At 46.1% G+C, this 16,945-nt stretch overlaps 1 protein-coding gene across 2 annotated transcripts in view; it reads right to left on the reverse strand.

Annotated features, from left to right (window-relative positions):
* anp32a (acidic (leucine-rich) nuclear phosphoprotein 32 family, member A) overlaps window positions 1-14,414 on the reverse strand; it is a 38,559-nt gene extending 24,145 nt beyond the window's left edge. Inside the window, exon 1 of one of the 2 annotated variants that reach the window (XM_038812986.1) lies at window positions 12,729-13,511. In XM_038812986.1, coding sequence (XP_038668914.1) covers window positions 12,729-12,782 — 54 coding nt within the window. In that variant the 5' untranslated portion in view covers window positions 12,783-13,511. Of the gene's footprint in view, window positions 1-12,728; window positions 13,512-14,231 lie in introns of those variants that run through there. The other variant, XM_038812985.1, reaches the window with a different exon arrangement.
* Between the last annotated feature and the right edge of the window lie 2,531 nt (window positions 14,415-16,945).

A 16,945-nucleotide genomic window follows, 5' to 3' on the forward strand; every position in this document is an offset into this window, starting at 1 on the left:
TGTCATGTTCCAATATATTATGAAACGCACATCCTGATTAGCAGTGAACACAACCACAAACATCCCTTTTTAATTGGGCACCTGCCTAGACGATCAGCTGGTACCTCTCCAGTAATTCAGATCTCAAGGCAGAAAGAAGGGCTGGTTAATAGAGGGGGCTGAACAGTGGTTAGCACTGCTGCCTTACGCCGCCAAGGACCCGGGTTCAAACCTGGCTCCGGGTCACTGCCCGTGTGGAGTTTGCACATTCTCCCCGTGTCTGCGTGGGTCTCACCCCCACAACCCAAAGATGTGCAGGGTAGGTGGATTGGCCACGCTAAAATTTGCCCTTTAAATGGGGGGGGGGGGGGGGGGGGGGAAGAATTGGGTACACTTAAATTTGTTTGTTTTTTTAAAAAGGGTACTGAAAAAGGCATACGGGACCCATCATTTGTCAATTGGGGCACAGATTACAAAAGCAGGGAGGTCATGGAGTTGTATAGAACTTTGGTGAGGCCACAGCTGGAGTATTATCTGCAGTTCTGGTCGCCACATTATAGGGAAGGATGTGAGTGCACTGGAGCGTGTGGGGAGACGATTCACCAGAATGTTGCCTGGGACGGAACATTTAAGTTACAAAGGCTGGATAGGCTTGGGTTAGTCTCTGCTCGAGAGAAAACGAGGGGTGACCTGATCGAGGTGGACAAGATTATGAGGGGTATGAGTGCAGCTGTTCCCCTTAGTTGGAGTGTCAGCTACGAGGGGACACAAGTTCAAAGGTGAGGGGCGAGAGGTTTAGGGGGGAGGGGGGGGGGGTTGAGGGGAAACTTTTTTTACCCAGAGAGGGGTGGCAATGGTCTGGAATGCACTGCCTGGGAGGGTAATAGAGACGGGTTGCCTCACATCCTTTAAAAAGTACCTGGGATGAGCACATGGCACACCATAACATAACATTCGAGGTTACGGGTCAAGTGCTGGCAAATGGGATTAGGCGGGCACGTCAGGGCCTTTCGTGCATCAGTTCCCAACTGTCCAGAACTACGCCACCAGTCTTCTTTGGAGTATTCAGCAAGAGCTGAACTGGGTATTCAACTGTGGATGGCATCACAAACCAAGCCTCATTCAGTGCCATCATTCCTGCTCCCCCCCGCCCCCTCCCCAACCATTCCAGCCAAACCCCTCGTTCTAGCCCAAAACTAGTGACCAATGCGACACCTTCATCTATCCCAGAAGTTGAAGTGACTTTCATGTTATAAACTGCACCACTGGGGTAGCCCTCTTCAAATATATAATTTCTGCACAATTGTTTGGAGCGAGGTGTTGGCACAAATGTCATTTTTATCATCCAGCATCAAACCACTTTCAGGTGGGATATAGGAGGGGTTAGAACCACAGCCCAGACAAAGTCGTCTTCGTAACATCTCAATTTTAAAATTCTCATCCAGTTGTTCCAATCTCTGGGCTCTACAAGCTGCCCAGAAACTGGTAAGCTATGATGTTTACACCCCCTTGACAATTTGAACCACTCCATCACTAATGGGCATAAACACCAGAATCTCTTCCCTAAACATGCACATCTCTCTCCCTCTAAAAGGAGGCTCCTTATTACCCATCCCTCCTGACATCAACTCGTGTGGCACCATGCCAAATATTATATAAAATATGCAAGCTGTCATTTGCATCTCTTTTTCTTATTCACTCATTAGTCTTGCTTCATCAGGCTTGCAAATTTGCAAGGGCTGTTCAGGTAGCCAATTGGTGGACAAATCCTAATTCGAACACTAATATCTGTTTAGTACTAGCTTCCCCAAGACGCACAAATAGAGGGCAAGTATTGATTTGTACTCGATGCTCGGCCTCCAAGGCTCCGCATACTAAACTACACAGTGCAATAAAAGATCCTGCTATCCTACCACAATCCCAAAGTGAATTTCCCACACCAGCACTCCCGGTGGCCAGTGACCATCAACTCATCCTGCAAGTTGTGGAGCCATTAACCTAAAGCCGCTAGAACAAGACGAGCCAAAGTCTTCAGGTTGGGATCCTGCAAGCAGCGGAGATTTCCATTGGAGCCGTAAACAGCGGGATCGGAATCTCCCGCCAACTCACTCCAGGGCACAGCAATGGGAAACTACAGAAGGCTCAGATACCCTCGACTCTGGGAATGCTTTCCAAGTTTACAGTCGGATCATTTGGAGCGATTACATATTTTCAGACGATGGTTTGAGGGATCCATATTCATCAGGCCACTGGGTGGAACTCGCCGCCTATTCTCCAAACAGTACGCTGGGACCTTCGATCCAAGACAGGAAGCGCGACCTCACGTTTAATACTGTATCCTCGGGCAGCGCGGTGCAGCCTCAATACAGCACCGGGAGACGAGTCAGCCCAGATAATGCTCTCTCAACCTTTTGAGGTAAGAATGCTACCAATTATCCTTCTCCTTCCCCACAAACCCATCCTTTAAGTCGATAGACAGACTTCCCAGGCAGCAGCCAAACAGCTTTTAAAGCTGGAATACAAAAGTTTGAAACGAGCGCGTCAAAAACCCTGCGCCGCATCATTCCTGTTAAGTGTAACTGTCGAAGGAAATCACCGGTCTCAGCCCATCACTGAGATCTTCGCCATGGCCACCAAATATCTAACATGAAAGCAGAGAATAGAAATTCACACACAAACAAACTATACTTGCCTGCAGAAAGCGATCACATGCTTCTTGCTTGAAGCAAACACACGGAAAACCCTCCAAAAATCCTGTTTCCGTGCGTTTCATTCAGTTTTTGTTAATCCCCCCCCCCCCCCGGTGTGGGGGGTGATGCCACACTGCGGTACCTCACTCAAATGAAGCATCCCTCTGCCGCCAGCCTCAAAAGCTAGTGCGAGCACCACAGCTACTCAACCACTCGTGTCAAAAGACCACATCAATCCTGCCCCAAAACAGATCGCCCACACAGAAACACGCAGAGATTGCGGTCAGAATAGTTAACTCCTCCCAAACCCAGAGCTAATCCCTGCCAAGATTAGCCAACTCAGGAATCACGTTATGGAATCTACCAAAGCAGTCCAACATCCAGCAACTCTTAACCAACTCAAATTGCTGAAGATCCCCTGACAAAGTTATCTGGAACTCGCACCTACATTCTGTATTATTTTATACTTTTATGTATTAATGTACTGAGTGCTTGCAGATTAGTTCATGCTAAAAGCATAAACTCCCCGTTAATCAGCATTTTTGATGAACCAGCGTCACCCATTCCCTGCGCATGTCAGATATTGAAGGTTTTACGGGATATGCTGATACAGGGTCAGATTGGAGGAGGCTCAAAAACACCACCACACCCCAGTTGGTCAAATGGCCTATTTCTGCTCAGCCGATTCTGCGTAATTGGCTGGACAGCTGGGTTTCTGCCAGTGCAGGTGGCCTCTCTATCAGCCACAAATGCTACTTAAAACTACTACGGCAAAACATTAGCAGCAAAAAATGGACTGGATTAATTCACCTGCCAGCACAATCGGAGGCAAGGAGTACCGAGGATTCCAGTTTCTAAATGGTTAACTGCGAGAGCAACTCTACTGGTTACAAGGCTGCACTCGTCAGCGCAGACCAGATAAACAAATCACTTCACAAAACAATCAATAGCAGTCCACGCTTGGGTGAAACTTTTTAAAATCTCCATCACGATACCCAAATATGATGTTCAATCTTTTAGGCCACGTTGACAAGCTGCAGGTTTTAATTGGTTCCCTCAACTTGATTTATGGATGAATCGGTTTTGCATTCAAAATGATTGAGCGACTGGACAGTGAGCGGATTTATGACATTACATGGCAAAGATTTTGTAAAGTCTGTCTCCCTGTTTCTGTAACGCAGTAAGCGGTTCATCGTTATAGCTCCGAGCCACAAACATTTCTTCCTCAACATCTCCAGAATTCCTTGTTCTGACAATTTACACATTGAAAGTAAGTGGAAGCCAAAATCATTTTGAAATCAGGTTTTTGGCAAATTAACATTCTGTTAAGGAACTAGCCACCTGTCACTTTATGACAAGAGGGGGCAGCAGCATGGGGGGAGAAAGGGGGAGGAGTAAAGAGCGAGAGAGAGAGAGCGAGAGAGCACACGAGAGGATGAATGCATCGGTGGAGTTCAGTGTGGTCAATAAATTCCCAGAACACCAGCATTGTGACAGCCACCAGGTTCTCCGACAACTTCCTCGTGTCCCTGGGCTGTGGTAAATGTCCAAGAAATGGGTCAAGACTGTCCAAACTTTCACACAAGGACTCTTCTACCACCAGCAGACCGACTTTCACCGCATCAGTTTGAGCCAGATTGAAACCCAGGCTCGAAGTACAGCACTCCATCAAACGCCCGTGTGATGTGAGGCTCTGAAACTCAACTACCAGTTAGCTGAGAGATGGCAATACTGGAACATAAATGCCCCAGCAAAAGGCCGTTCAACATAACCAAAGTGACAGCATTGCTCTTGCCATTCTGCCCAATCCTCAAGCACAGGGATGTCCAATGCACCCACATCAGCATTGTTTGCTTGTGGATCGCAGAGATTCCTGTTTGATACTCACTCGCGTGACGTGCCCTGGGAAGTTTTACTGGTTTAAATTGCATGCTGCTCTTGGAGCAGAACCTGAACTATTTAAACTACTTTCTCTGACCTACAATCAAGATAACAGCCATTAAAACAATAGGTTTTCTAACCATTGCTTATTGCTCGCAATGCCAATTGTCTGCCAGTCAATGGCCCTTTGTCACATCCATGGCAAGTCACTTACTAATATTTTCCACAACTTTGAACATTTTTAGATTTTGTCCACAACGCAGGGACTTCTCGTTAAGTCAATTGGGCTGCCCTCTTTGGCAAAAGACGAAGATTAAAAAAGTGCCAATGTCAAGTTTAAACTCTTGCTTTGGTACTGGAAAGTGCATTACTTCTCCGCATTTCTGGCGCTTTAGCTTCAATCAAATTTCAACTGCAGAAGATGCTCTATTAATCTATCCCAGTGACGTGACTCGGACCTGGACAGTTGCCTCGACACCATTGCAACAGTGACAAAGCTGTGAGCCCAGGAATTCAATTGAAAACAGTCCATTACTACCCTGTAAAAGGTCCATGACAGTCACTCCAGAGTACGTCAAAACTAACCTGAAACAGCGCAACATAGCAATAAACTCCCCCATTCTCAATCATCCCCAAGTCACTCTTAAATGGCAACACCGATTAAACGCGAGAATCTACATTCAGCCCAAAACCTTTTAAGTTCTCCACTTGAAAATTTACTGAGGTTAAAAAGACATTGACAAACCTGAAGATCATAATCGGGGGGTTATGAGGTTATGGGGATAGGGTGGAAGTGAGGGCTTAAGTGGGTCAGTGCAGACTCGATGAGCCAATGGCCTCCTTCTGCACTGTATGTTCTATGTGTCCTTAACTGAACGGACATGTCTTCGACTCCTCCCAACCATCGCCCAATAAATGCGACAAAAATCCACCTCGTCACTTCATACATTAGAGCGCACCTGAAAAATCGCAATTAACTAATTCGCCGCAAGCAGCAACAAGCAAAACCTCCCTCGAGCAATTGGCTTGCAGTCGAGATATTGGAGCCTCAAGTCAATTCTGAAGATTTGTTTTTGGATTCATTCTGCATTTTTAAAAGTCAAGGAACCAGAGCAAGAACGGAAAACTGCACAACCTCCCCGGACAGGCGCCGGAATGTGGCGACTAGGGGCTTTTCACAGTAACTTCATTGAAGCCTACTTGTGACAATAAGCGATTTTCATTTCATCTATTTCCACTTCTTAAACATGCAATCCTAACCCTAACCCAGAACGGAAAACAACAGTGAACGAGAGACGGCCATTCAGCCCATCCTGCGCTCTTCATCCATTGTCGGGATACTAACCCACGAGGCAACATCCAACAATTTCTTTCTGACAACGGTAAATGGAAGGGTGGGTGTAGGGAACAAATTCAGAGCTTGGGGCTAAAACAAACAAAGGCACGGGCACCAATGGTGGAAGAGTGATGATTGGAAATGCACACAATTGACAGAATTAGAGAAGAGCACAGATATCACAACCTGGTACGGCAACTGCTCGGCCCAAGGCTGCAAGAAACTACAGAGAGCTGTGAACATCGTCCAGTCCATCACACGCACCCGCGCCCCCCATCTATCGACTCTGTCTACACCTCCCGCTGCCTGGGGAAAGTGGGCAGCATAATCAAAGACCCCTCCCACCCACTCACTCTTCCAACTTCTTCCATCGGGCAGGTGATACAAAAGTCTGAGAACAGGTACTAACAGATTCAAAAGCCCACTTCTTCCCCGCTCCTAAAAGACACTTATGGACTGATCTGATCTCTTCACACATCTTCACCCGATGCCTGTTGTCTATGTATTTACGTTGCGTAATTTTATGTTTCCCCTTTGATGTATTTTCTTTTCATGTACGGAATTATCTATTTGAGCTGCACGCAGAACAATACTTTTCACTGACAATAAACCAATCCAATATCGGAGGGCTGTGGGGTTGGAGGCGATAAGAGATTGAGAAAAGCAAGGCCATGAAAGGATTTGAGACCAAGGATGGGAATTTTAAAAGCGACACAGTTTTGCTTTGCCCTGTGATCACCACTACTCTGCAATTTCCCTCGATGCACCTCCCATACTTTCTCCAAGTCACAACTCCGCGGTACAATCACCATTGCGCTCAGGAAATTATTTGATCGGGTTCCAAAACAAAACAAAAAAAATACCCAGGTCAAAATTCCACCACACCCAGGATAACATTGCAACCAATCATGTCTCATTATGTGCGAGACACCAATGAATGTTGACGCTAACCGTTTGGGCACAAGTGAATGGCTCTGAACTAAAAATCTGAACAACAATTCCACATTCAGGCTACAAATCATTTGAAGGACAATTCAAATGCTAAGTCGGAGATTACAGCCAGTTTCTATTGAAGGACTGTCAACAAGGAAACCAAGCGTCCACCAATTAAGTGTACGGTGTTGTGCTCAGCCTCTTAACTCCCAATAAGGAGCCTCCCATTTCAGACGAAGATAAGAAGGAAGAATTTTCTCTAAAGGTCGCGAGTCTTTGGACCACTTTCCCAGAGAAGGCAGAGGTGGATATGAATCTTGATTAACAAGGGAGTTAAACTTTTTCTTTGGTGGGGGAGGGGGGTAAAGAGGGGATGGATGGAAAGAGGTAGGCAGAATGAGTGAAGATCCTGCTGGCTTCCGTGTTCCTTAACTTGGCGAGTCAATACAATACCTAATAATGTGGGATTTCAGTGCACATTTTTAAATTTGCGTATCCCAGTGCAGTAACCCAGTCTAGGGCGAAAATGAAAGTGCGCTAACGCTACAAGAGGAGAGATCGTTCAACTCTCCATATAAAGGCTGCTCATTTCCCTATCCAGCTCTGTGCTCAGTGACCTACATTGGCACCCATGCCTTGATTTTACATTCTCTCCATGGCCTCACCCCACCTCTAATCTAGCCTTGGACATCCTTGATTTTAGCCACGCCACCATTGCCGGCTGTGCCTACAGGTGTCCAAGCCCCAAGCTCTGGAATTGCGTCCCTCCACCTCACCGTCCTCCCTTTTAAAAGGCACGCCTCAAATCCCACCGCTTTGACCAGGCAACTCTGGTGTAGTCATTCGGACCAAGTTTTTGTTGTTGCTCAATGCTGACAACGGGTTCCGAAAACTGATAATGCTACAGTGCTTCATTCTTTTGGAACACAAGGATAAAACCTGCTTCATCACTATGACATTATCCATTCGTAGTGCTGTTGGTTTTGGTATTTAAAAAAAAAGGAATATTATTGAACAATTCTGAATGGCTTGGCATCAAAATCATGGAGAGAGGGTGTCCAAACCAGGAGAATGACCACCAATCAAAAACAAACAAATGCAATGTTTTAACAGAGAACATGAAGTCCATATGCACTGGAGACAGCTGAAATTAAGGTCATCAGGCGCACGTTACAATAACAACTTGCATCCATATAGCACCTTTAACATACCCAGCCATTTCACGCAAGTGGTGCCAAAATTTGATTTCACACAAGTGTCGCGTAACTTGCTTCCAAACCGAGATGAATCGCATTAATGTGCTGAAGGAAATTCCAGCAAGTAATTGAGGGAGAAACGAACAGAAGGATGTGCCTGCAGGGTTAGACGAAGAGAGATCTGCGAGAGAGCAAAATGCTTCAGAAGGGCTGAAAAGTTGTAAATTCTATACTAAGCTGCAGCGCCATCCAACTTCAGGGCAACGCACAGTGCCAGCCTGCTTGCCCAGACACAAAAATCATTAAATCTGCCCTGAAGACTTAAGAGTGGAAACTGGTCTGACATACTGTGTGTATCGGGAGCTCTCGAGTTCGGGCGGAGGCAGATTGTAGAGGTAGTGAAGAAAGTTTTACTTGCCAAAACTGACCTGACAGCACTTGACTTTAACACCAGGTGCCTAAAATGGAAAGTGTTCCATTTCCCAGCAGCATATACACCATTGCCAATCCATCCCAAATATTCTGTCACATTACCTCATTTCATGAATAAACATATTGCAATCCAATAGACCGCAACACAACATGACCACTTCAGCCAAAACATACATCTACTTCACTGCTCAGCTGGGCTAAAAAAAAACATCTGAAGTGCATTATTATCATTATCGTCATCCATTCCACTGATCCAAGTGGAATGTGTAGACAAATCCTTAATCTAGGATGTGCACACCTAAAAATTCTACTTCAAGACCCAAATTGTTTCAAGTGCTATTTTACCCCAGTCTAAACATCCAGCAGCAAATCTTTTACACAGTGAGTGAAAGTCAATGCCAAACACAATACACTACACCTGTGCAGACTATCACCAATGAAAATATTAAATATGAACAACCTACAAGGCAATGCAATAAAGGCATAACCAGACATGGTTAAAATGCAGAGTTGAGGGAAAAACCCAATGGCTTAACCTTGCCCCTAAACAGGCATATTCTTAAAAGCTTTTGCAAGAACTAAAAGTTTTAATACTCCCGGATATAATTGTACAGAATCGACCCAACATGTCAGTCTAAGAAATCAACATGCAATGCACTAAATAGCCTGGGTCATTTTAGGTTCAATATTGTAACCAAGGCCACACCCTCATTCTCAACGAAATACTCAAACACTAACTGGAAACAGAAAGTTAAAACACCCCCCTGACGGCACAGCTAAGTCACTGTCAGGTCTCCTGACGGCTCCCCCATGCACCCTCAAAGAGCACCTGGCCCACAGCTCAGAAACTCACCATTTATCCCATTAATGTCCATTTCCTTCAAACTCTACCCACTGGGCAGAAATTAATGAGATAAAGCTTCAACTCTTTAGCTGCTTACATGAAACCTGATTCCGAGAGTGTACAGTGAGCTCAAAATTAATAAACTTGATTTACCCCAGCCCAAGCATTAACCGTATTATTAAAAAATCATGGTCACAGCAAAGGAGTCAACAGCAAAACAATTCCCGATTCAATGTGGCCAGAATTTGGAGCAGTATATTTGATCACCATCGACTGTTTTGAGTTACGTCCACCATTCCAGTCACTGGCAAACTTAATCTCCCTGTTTAGCACACAGGGCTAAATCGCTGGCTTTGAAAGCAGACCCAGGCAGGCCAGCAGCACGGTTCGATTCCCGTAACAGCCTCCCCGAACAGGCACCGGAATGTGGCGACTAGGGGCTTTCAATAGTAACTTAATTGAAGCCTCCTCATGACAATAAGCGATTTTAATTTCATCTCTCCAGACCCACAACAAAACCTTGTGAAACTTGAATTTTCTCAAGATGTTGACTGATCCCCTGTGCCATGTTCTGTTTACTCGCTAAATCCAACATAAGAAATTGACTCTTCACATATCCCACAACCTCAATGCCAGCTACTCACACTGATGTGACTGTACAGTGTCACCATTTGTGGCTACGCTGAATGACCTATGACAAATCACCGACAACTTGGCTCCTGCAAAGCCAATTGAATGCAACTCACATAAGAAACAAATAAAGTGCACCAAGTCAGACCAGCAATGGAGAAAATACATAAAATGCCATGTTTATAATCACTAATTTAGACGTAGAGCACAGTTCTGCAACTCTCCAGTGTCAAATTGCACGCTCCATAGCCTGTACTTGGGTTTAAATGTTGGCATCAGAACATGCCACCCAAATTACGGTACAAATGGATAATTGGTCTGTGGTAACCTGGGATTAAAACTGGGAACGAAGAAGAAACACACCACAAACTCAGGAGGAGCTATTTCACGGCTGTCTTTGTGTGTGATGTCTCACGTGTCAACCTTTTCCCTCGATTCAAATAGTGCAGGATTCACACAAATCGCACAAAGTATGGCTAAATCCACCCCCCCCCCCCCCCCCCAGAACAACATAGAAAAGCGCAACCAGTCAGAAAAGGCATGGTTAGCAGCAGGGCCGATTGCAGAGGTCGACACCAACACAAAGTGCAGTGTGAAAATTAATATTTGAGAGGGGTGGGATTATATATCAGGAGAAAATCCACACATATCTAGTCGGAACAGAAAAGGCGCAACTGGCATATGGGGGGGGGGGGGGGGGGGGAATCCTGTGGTGGTGATTAAGAATGAGCCAAGGACACCCCCCAACACTGGAGAGAGGGAGGAGGCTGGTGACCTTGCTGGCCGGCTGCTCCTGATGGAACGCTGAATGTTGCCACTGCGAAGTTGCAGAGTTCCAAATTGGAACGTTGGACACCCACAATTTTGTTACATCGCCTTCCACACAAGTCGCTACATTGCGAAATGGCAACCAGAACCAAACAAACAGGCAAACTTTACCTGGGCTGCTATTCACAATTATTTAGCATCGATGCACCCCCCCCCCCTCAAAACTGGCTCTCCAATCTTATTGTCCAACCTCATTATTTCCCCTCCCCACCAAAAAAAAACTCATGGGGGGAAAAATCCCCATGCTCTCCCAAAACAACGGAATCGTCTGGAGGTGGGAAGGGAAAAATAAGCTGATGGGCTCGGTTTTCCCAATGACGTAACCTCACTGTATTTTCGACCTTGCATTATTTGTGCCCCCCCAACCCCTCCTGTTACCTTTCCCCGGCCCCGGACAGCGCTTCGCACACAATCCGGATTTTCCGTCCCCTCCACCTCGGGATTTAAAACCAAGCCCCCCTCCCCCTGCTAGAGCGCGGCACTCGCTTGATCCTCATTCCCATTTCCAAGCCCTGAATAAAATGGCGGCCGTCCTACTGCCGCTGGTTCGGATCCTGCCACCGCGCTGCCAAGTTCCAAAGTTGGCCCCGGTTTTCTGAAACGCTCCTGCCGCCCGGAACCGAGGGAGGATTTTTTTTTTTGTCCGCCTCTCTTGTGAATGATTAACACTTTGCACTTCTCTCTCCATCCCCACCCACCAACAAGAAAAAAAAACCGTCTGCGCTTTAAACAGTCTGGTCAATATCAGCAACAAACAAACCGCTCAAGCTGCAAACTCCGCTCAAAGCCACCCTCAAACTCCCCCTTTCTCGGTGAGACGGTGCAAAAAACATCAACTGCACAGCTATCCCTTCCCCTTCATCCATTGAAAACGCTGTTGGGATGTCGTCCACCAGCAGATATTTTAGGGATCCGAGGCATTTCCAACTAAACACGCAATCGCATCTCTCCCTCCGCCAGCCCGTTGGTGGAATGATGATACTTTGGACGCGGCCGGCAATTTAAACAGCCCCACTCTCCCACCTCTTTGGGAGAGAGGAAAATGTAAAAGCAAGGAGAGTTCAGAAAGCAGATCACAAACAAAAGTGTGCGACATAAAAAAGCAAGTTTTGCCCCCAGCCCAGACCACTTTAGTTTATAACCCCTTGTAGGAGAAGGAAGGGGGCGAAATCTACACCTTTCCGCTTTAAAAATCTGCCTCTCTTGTGCATTTTAAACCTATTTACGCCATCCAAAACGATTCACACTAGCCTCTCATGCGCGCCTAATGCAGGGATTCATGTCAAACAGCAACTATTTTTGTCCCACAAGGTCTTTTGCTTAATCTAAAGATTTTATTCCCAAAGTTAAAATAACTAGAAGCCTATAAAGCCCCGGGGGGGGGGGGGGGGGGGGGGAGAGAGATAAATTAGCCAAGGGATTGACCCCAGCCACCTCGTTCTACCTCGGGTTGCTTGTTCATTATTGGGAGTATTTTGTAATTTCGAAAATATTCGAGAATGGGCGCGTTCATGACTATGAAGTTGCAAATATGGCTCCCTGTTCTCCCCTGATCACCGACTGGAATATCTCGTTGTATCTTTAATCACTCAAGTTCTTTTGAAACTTCAAACGTTCCACTTTACGGGGGGGGGGGGGGGGGGGGGAAGGTAAAAGTTTGCCCAGCCCCAGCAATATTAAGTGATCAGTTTCAGAGGCCACCCTCTCGCAAAACTCTTGCTGCATTTAATCCAACTGAGGTTACAGAGACCTTGATTATTCTACTAAAACCCAGCAATTAGGAAGGATAAATACAGCCACTTCAAAAAATATGGAGAAGATATTTTACACATTCGCAAATAGATTCCTGGGAAAGCAGGTATGGGAAACTGCTCAATAAAAACACACATGGACCCCCACATGAACTATTATTCCTCCCAAGGAAAACAAAAACGAGATTGGGATAAAGTCGAGAAGTTTTATTTTTAAAATAAACTTACATCTGAAGGCGTCCTATTCCGTAGCTCTAAGTGAATTCTTTTCTTCATATCCATCTTTGCCACCAAGGCTGATTTGTACAATATGAAGACAAACGCTCTCTGTGGTCACCAAAACGCTGTTTCACACAGGGAGAGAGCTGCTTGTAATACAAGCTCAGGCCACTACACCGCTCAGCCAACCCAACTTGATAACTAACTCCAGGCAAGGGCGGGGAACAAGGCTGCATTTGATGGGCAACACCAGCTCGCCAATACGGTCCTCCCAGCTCAGAGCTTCACCAATAACAAGGAGAGTGAGAAGTGGCCGGGGCGGGAGCTCGGAGCTGTTAAGTTGGGTTGCAGCTAGGATGTTTCAATGCATTTAATAATGGCCCCTCGCAAGCCCCCAAAGCAAAAGGCATGGTGGCAAATGGCGTCTTTTAATATCGGGGCAATTTTTTTTTAAAAGAGAGGGTTCATATTCCACAAACGCCTGCCTCCCCACAACATTTGGATTTTTAAAACGACCAACTTTTCCTTTTGGAAAAAAAATCTACAGTAAAACTCAAAACACATACAAATACTGGATTGTTGCAACTTTGTAGTCCATCCAGACAACTCCCTCACTCGTGAAAAGTTCCCCCAATGCAGACGACTGAACTGGGAAATGCACGGGATTGCAGATGAGGGTGAAGTAAAGCTCCATAATAGGGAAAGAGGAGGCGAAATACAGCACCCCATCACGTGGCGTTTATTTTTTTTCTATTTTTTTGTTTTGCAAAAGAAAATCTAATCCAGCCTCAGTTAAAAGATTAAACCCACGTCGATTTTTTTTTCTCTAATCGCTACACGCACATCAATGCAAGTCATCGCAGTAAACACGAGCAGAGCGCCCAAGCAACTGTCCCCTTCTTACTGTACACAACAAAATGGCAGGGTACTGTCATGTCAGGAGGCACACAAGGTCCAGCCAGTCCTCCCTCGCATGGTTCTTCATTAGCATGCAAAAAATTTAATTACCTTATTGTCCAATCATTGGGAGGAATAAGTGCAACTTGGTTTTTTTTAAAGTGCAAATTTCAAATGATCAGAGCGACGCATCGGTGCAAATTTTTTGGGGGTTGTTGTTGCAACCTTTTGTACAAATGCAAGTGAAGTGCTGTAAAATTTTAATGTGCGTCACACAGCAATTTTTAACTCGAGTCGAGGGAGAAGAGGAGGAGGGGAGAGAGAGAAGAGGAGGGGAAACTGACAACAACCTGACCTAGAGGGAGGGGAGAGGCAGTCTGATTGACGGGCGGGGCGGGACAAGGAGATGTAGCAAACAGCCAGGAAAGTGATACAATCGGGTCACGTGCGCGCCCGGGCGCCATCTCCCCCTCGCCACATTCCTCCTCTCTTATTTTTTGCAAACAACGCGCGCACACAACTAAACAGCGAAAATTGCAAACCCCGCCATGCAAAAAAAAAACCCCATCCCTCTCGATGCACAAACGATGAAATAAAGCAAGCGGTTTTACCTACTGCCCGGAAGGCGCTGAGAACCCAGGGACTGCGCAGCACTTTGCTGCAACGCGGCATGGCCGTCTTTGTAGACGTGCGTTTGCTGGGGTGTTGGTTTGCCCCCCTCCCTCCCTCCCTTGCGATCAAAGGCTTTGCATCGACAGCGTCCTTCTTGTCCAGCTTTCGCATGCCTGCTAGGCTTTTGCACCTCCCCTTGTTTTTGCCTTTTTTTTGGTGGGGGGTGTTGCAGCATTTTCTTTTCCATTCCTTTGCGTGGATCACCTCTTGTTTTTTTTTCGTGATGCTGGGGTGTGTCACCCGGCCCCCCCTTCCACTGAAGTTTTTTTCCGCTTGTTACTGCGTGCATCGTGTGTGCGCAAACGATGGGGTTTACTTTAATCTATTCTTTACACCGCCCGCACAATGCATTGCATTTGGCATCGCCCCAACCGCGTCCCCCACCCCTCTCTCCAACAACCACTGACCGCTCCCACGAAGCTCACTCTCTGTGGAGCCTGTGCACTATAATAGCTCGTATTTTGTACGATTTTAATGTATGTTCCGACGAAGAACGGTTGCATGGCTTGTAGCTAATTTTTGTTTAAACCGCCTTGCTGCAAAAAGTGCGTTAACCCAACATTGTTTTGCATCGCACGAGTTTATTTTCAGGTCGATTCCATTTCAAATCCCACTCTGCTTAAACCAAAATGCTTAAAATACGTTGGCAATCTTGCACACGCACGATATTAAGAACAAAGAAAATTTCAGCACAGGAACAGGCCCTTCGGCCCTCCCAGCCTGTGCCGATCCAGATCCTTTATCTAAACCTGTCCTCTATTTACCAAGGATCTACTTCCCTCTGTTCCCCGCCCGTTCATAGATCTGTCTAGATGCATCTTAAATGATGCTATCGTGCCCGCCTCTACCACCTCCGCTGGCAACGCATTCCAGGCACCCACCACCCCCTGCGGAAAAAACTTTCCACGCACATCTCCCTTAAACTTTCCCCCTCTCACCTTGAAATTGTGACCCCTTGTAATTGACACCCCAACTCTTAGAAAAAGCTTGTTGCTATCCACCCTGTCCATACCTCTCATAATTTTGTACACCTCAATCAGGTCCCCCCTCAACCTCCGTCTTTCCAATGAAAACAATCCTAATCTACTCAACCTTTCTTCATAGCTAGCACCCTCCATACCAGGCACTGTTTAGCACACTGGGCTAAATTGCTGGCTTTGAAAGCAGACCAAGGCAGGCCAGCAGCACGGTTCGATTCCCGTAACAGCCTTCCCGAACAGGCGCCGGAATGTGGTGACTAGGGGCTTTTCACAGTAACTTCATTGAAGCCTACTCGTGACAATAAGCGATTTTCATTTTTTCATCCTGGTGAACCTCCTCTGCACCCTCTCTAAAGCATCCACATCCTTCTGGCAATGTGGCGACCAGAACTGCACGCAGTATTCCAAATGTGGCATAACCAAAGTCCTATACAACTGGAACATGACCTGCCGACTCTTGTACTCAATACCCCGTCTGATGAAGGCAAGCATGCTGTATGCCTTCTTGACCACTCTATCAACCTGCGTTGCCACCTTCAGGGTACAATGGACCTGAACTCCCAGATATTTCTGTACATCAATTTTCCCCAGGACTCTTCCATTGACTGTATAGTCCGCTCTTGAATTGGATCTTCCAAAATGCATCACCTCGCATTTGCCTAGATTGAACTCCATCTGCCATTTCTCTGCCCAACTCTCCAATCTATCTATATTTTGCTGTATTCTCTGACAGTCCCCCTTGCTATCTGCAACTCCACCAATCTTAGTATCATCTGCAAACTTGCTAATCAGACCACCTATACCTTCGTCCAGATCATTTATGTATATCACAAACAACAGTGGTCCGAGCACGGATCCCTATGGAACACCACTAGTCACTCTTCTCCATTTTGAGACACTCCCTTCCACCACTACTCTCTGTCTCCTGTTGCCCAGCCAGTTCTTTATGCATCTAGCTAGTTAACCCTGAACCCCATGCAACTTCACTTTTTCCATCAACCTGCCATGGGAAACTTTATCAAACGCCTTACTGAAGTACATGTATATGACATCTACAGCCCTTACCTCATCAATTAACTTTGTCACTTCCTCAAAGAATTCTATTAGGTTTGTAAGACATGACCTTCCCTGCACAAAACCATGCTGCCTATCACTGATAAGTCTATTTTCTTCCAAATGTGAATAGATCCTATCCCTCAGTATCTTCTCCAACAGTTTGCCGACCACTGACGTCAAGCTCACTGGTCTATAATTCCCTGGATTATCCCTGCTACCCTTCTTAAACAAAGGGACAACATTATCAATTCACCAGTCCTCCGGGACCTCAACCATGCTCAAGGATGCTGCAAAGATATCTGTTAAGGCCCCAGCTGTTTCGTCCCTCACTTCCCTCAGTAACCTGGGATAGACCCCATCCGGACCTGGGGACTTGTCCACCTTAATGCCTTTTAGAATACCCAAAACGACCCCCTTCCTTATGCTGACTTGACCTAGAGTATTTAAACATCCATCCCTCACCTCAACATCCGTCCCGTCCCTCTCCTTGGTGAATATCGATGCAAAGTACTCATGAAGAATCTCACCCATTTCCTCTGACTCCACGCATTAATTCCCTTTAAAGGCTAATCCTTTCTCTATTACCCTTTTGCTCCTTATATACGAATGAAAGGCTTCGGG

This window comes from Scyliorhinus canicula, chromosome 12, assembly GCF_902713615.1.
Source record: "Scyliorhinus canicula chromosome 12, sScyCan1.1, whole genome shotgun sequence".
NCBI classification, from domain to species: Eukaryota; Metazoa; Chordata; class Chondrichthyes; order Carcharhiniformes; family Scyliorhinidae; genus Scyliorhinus; species Scyliorhinus canicula.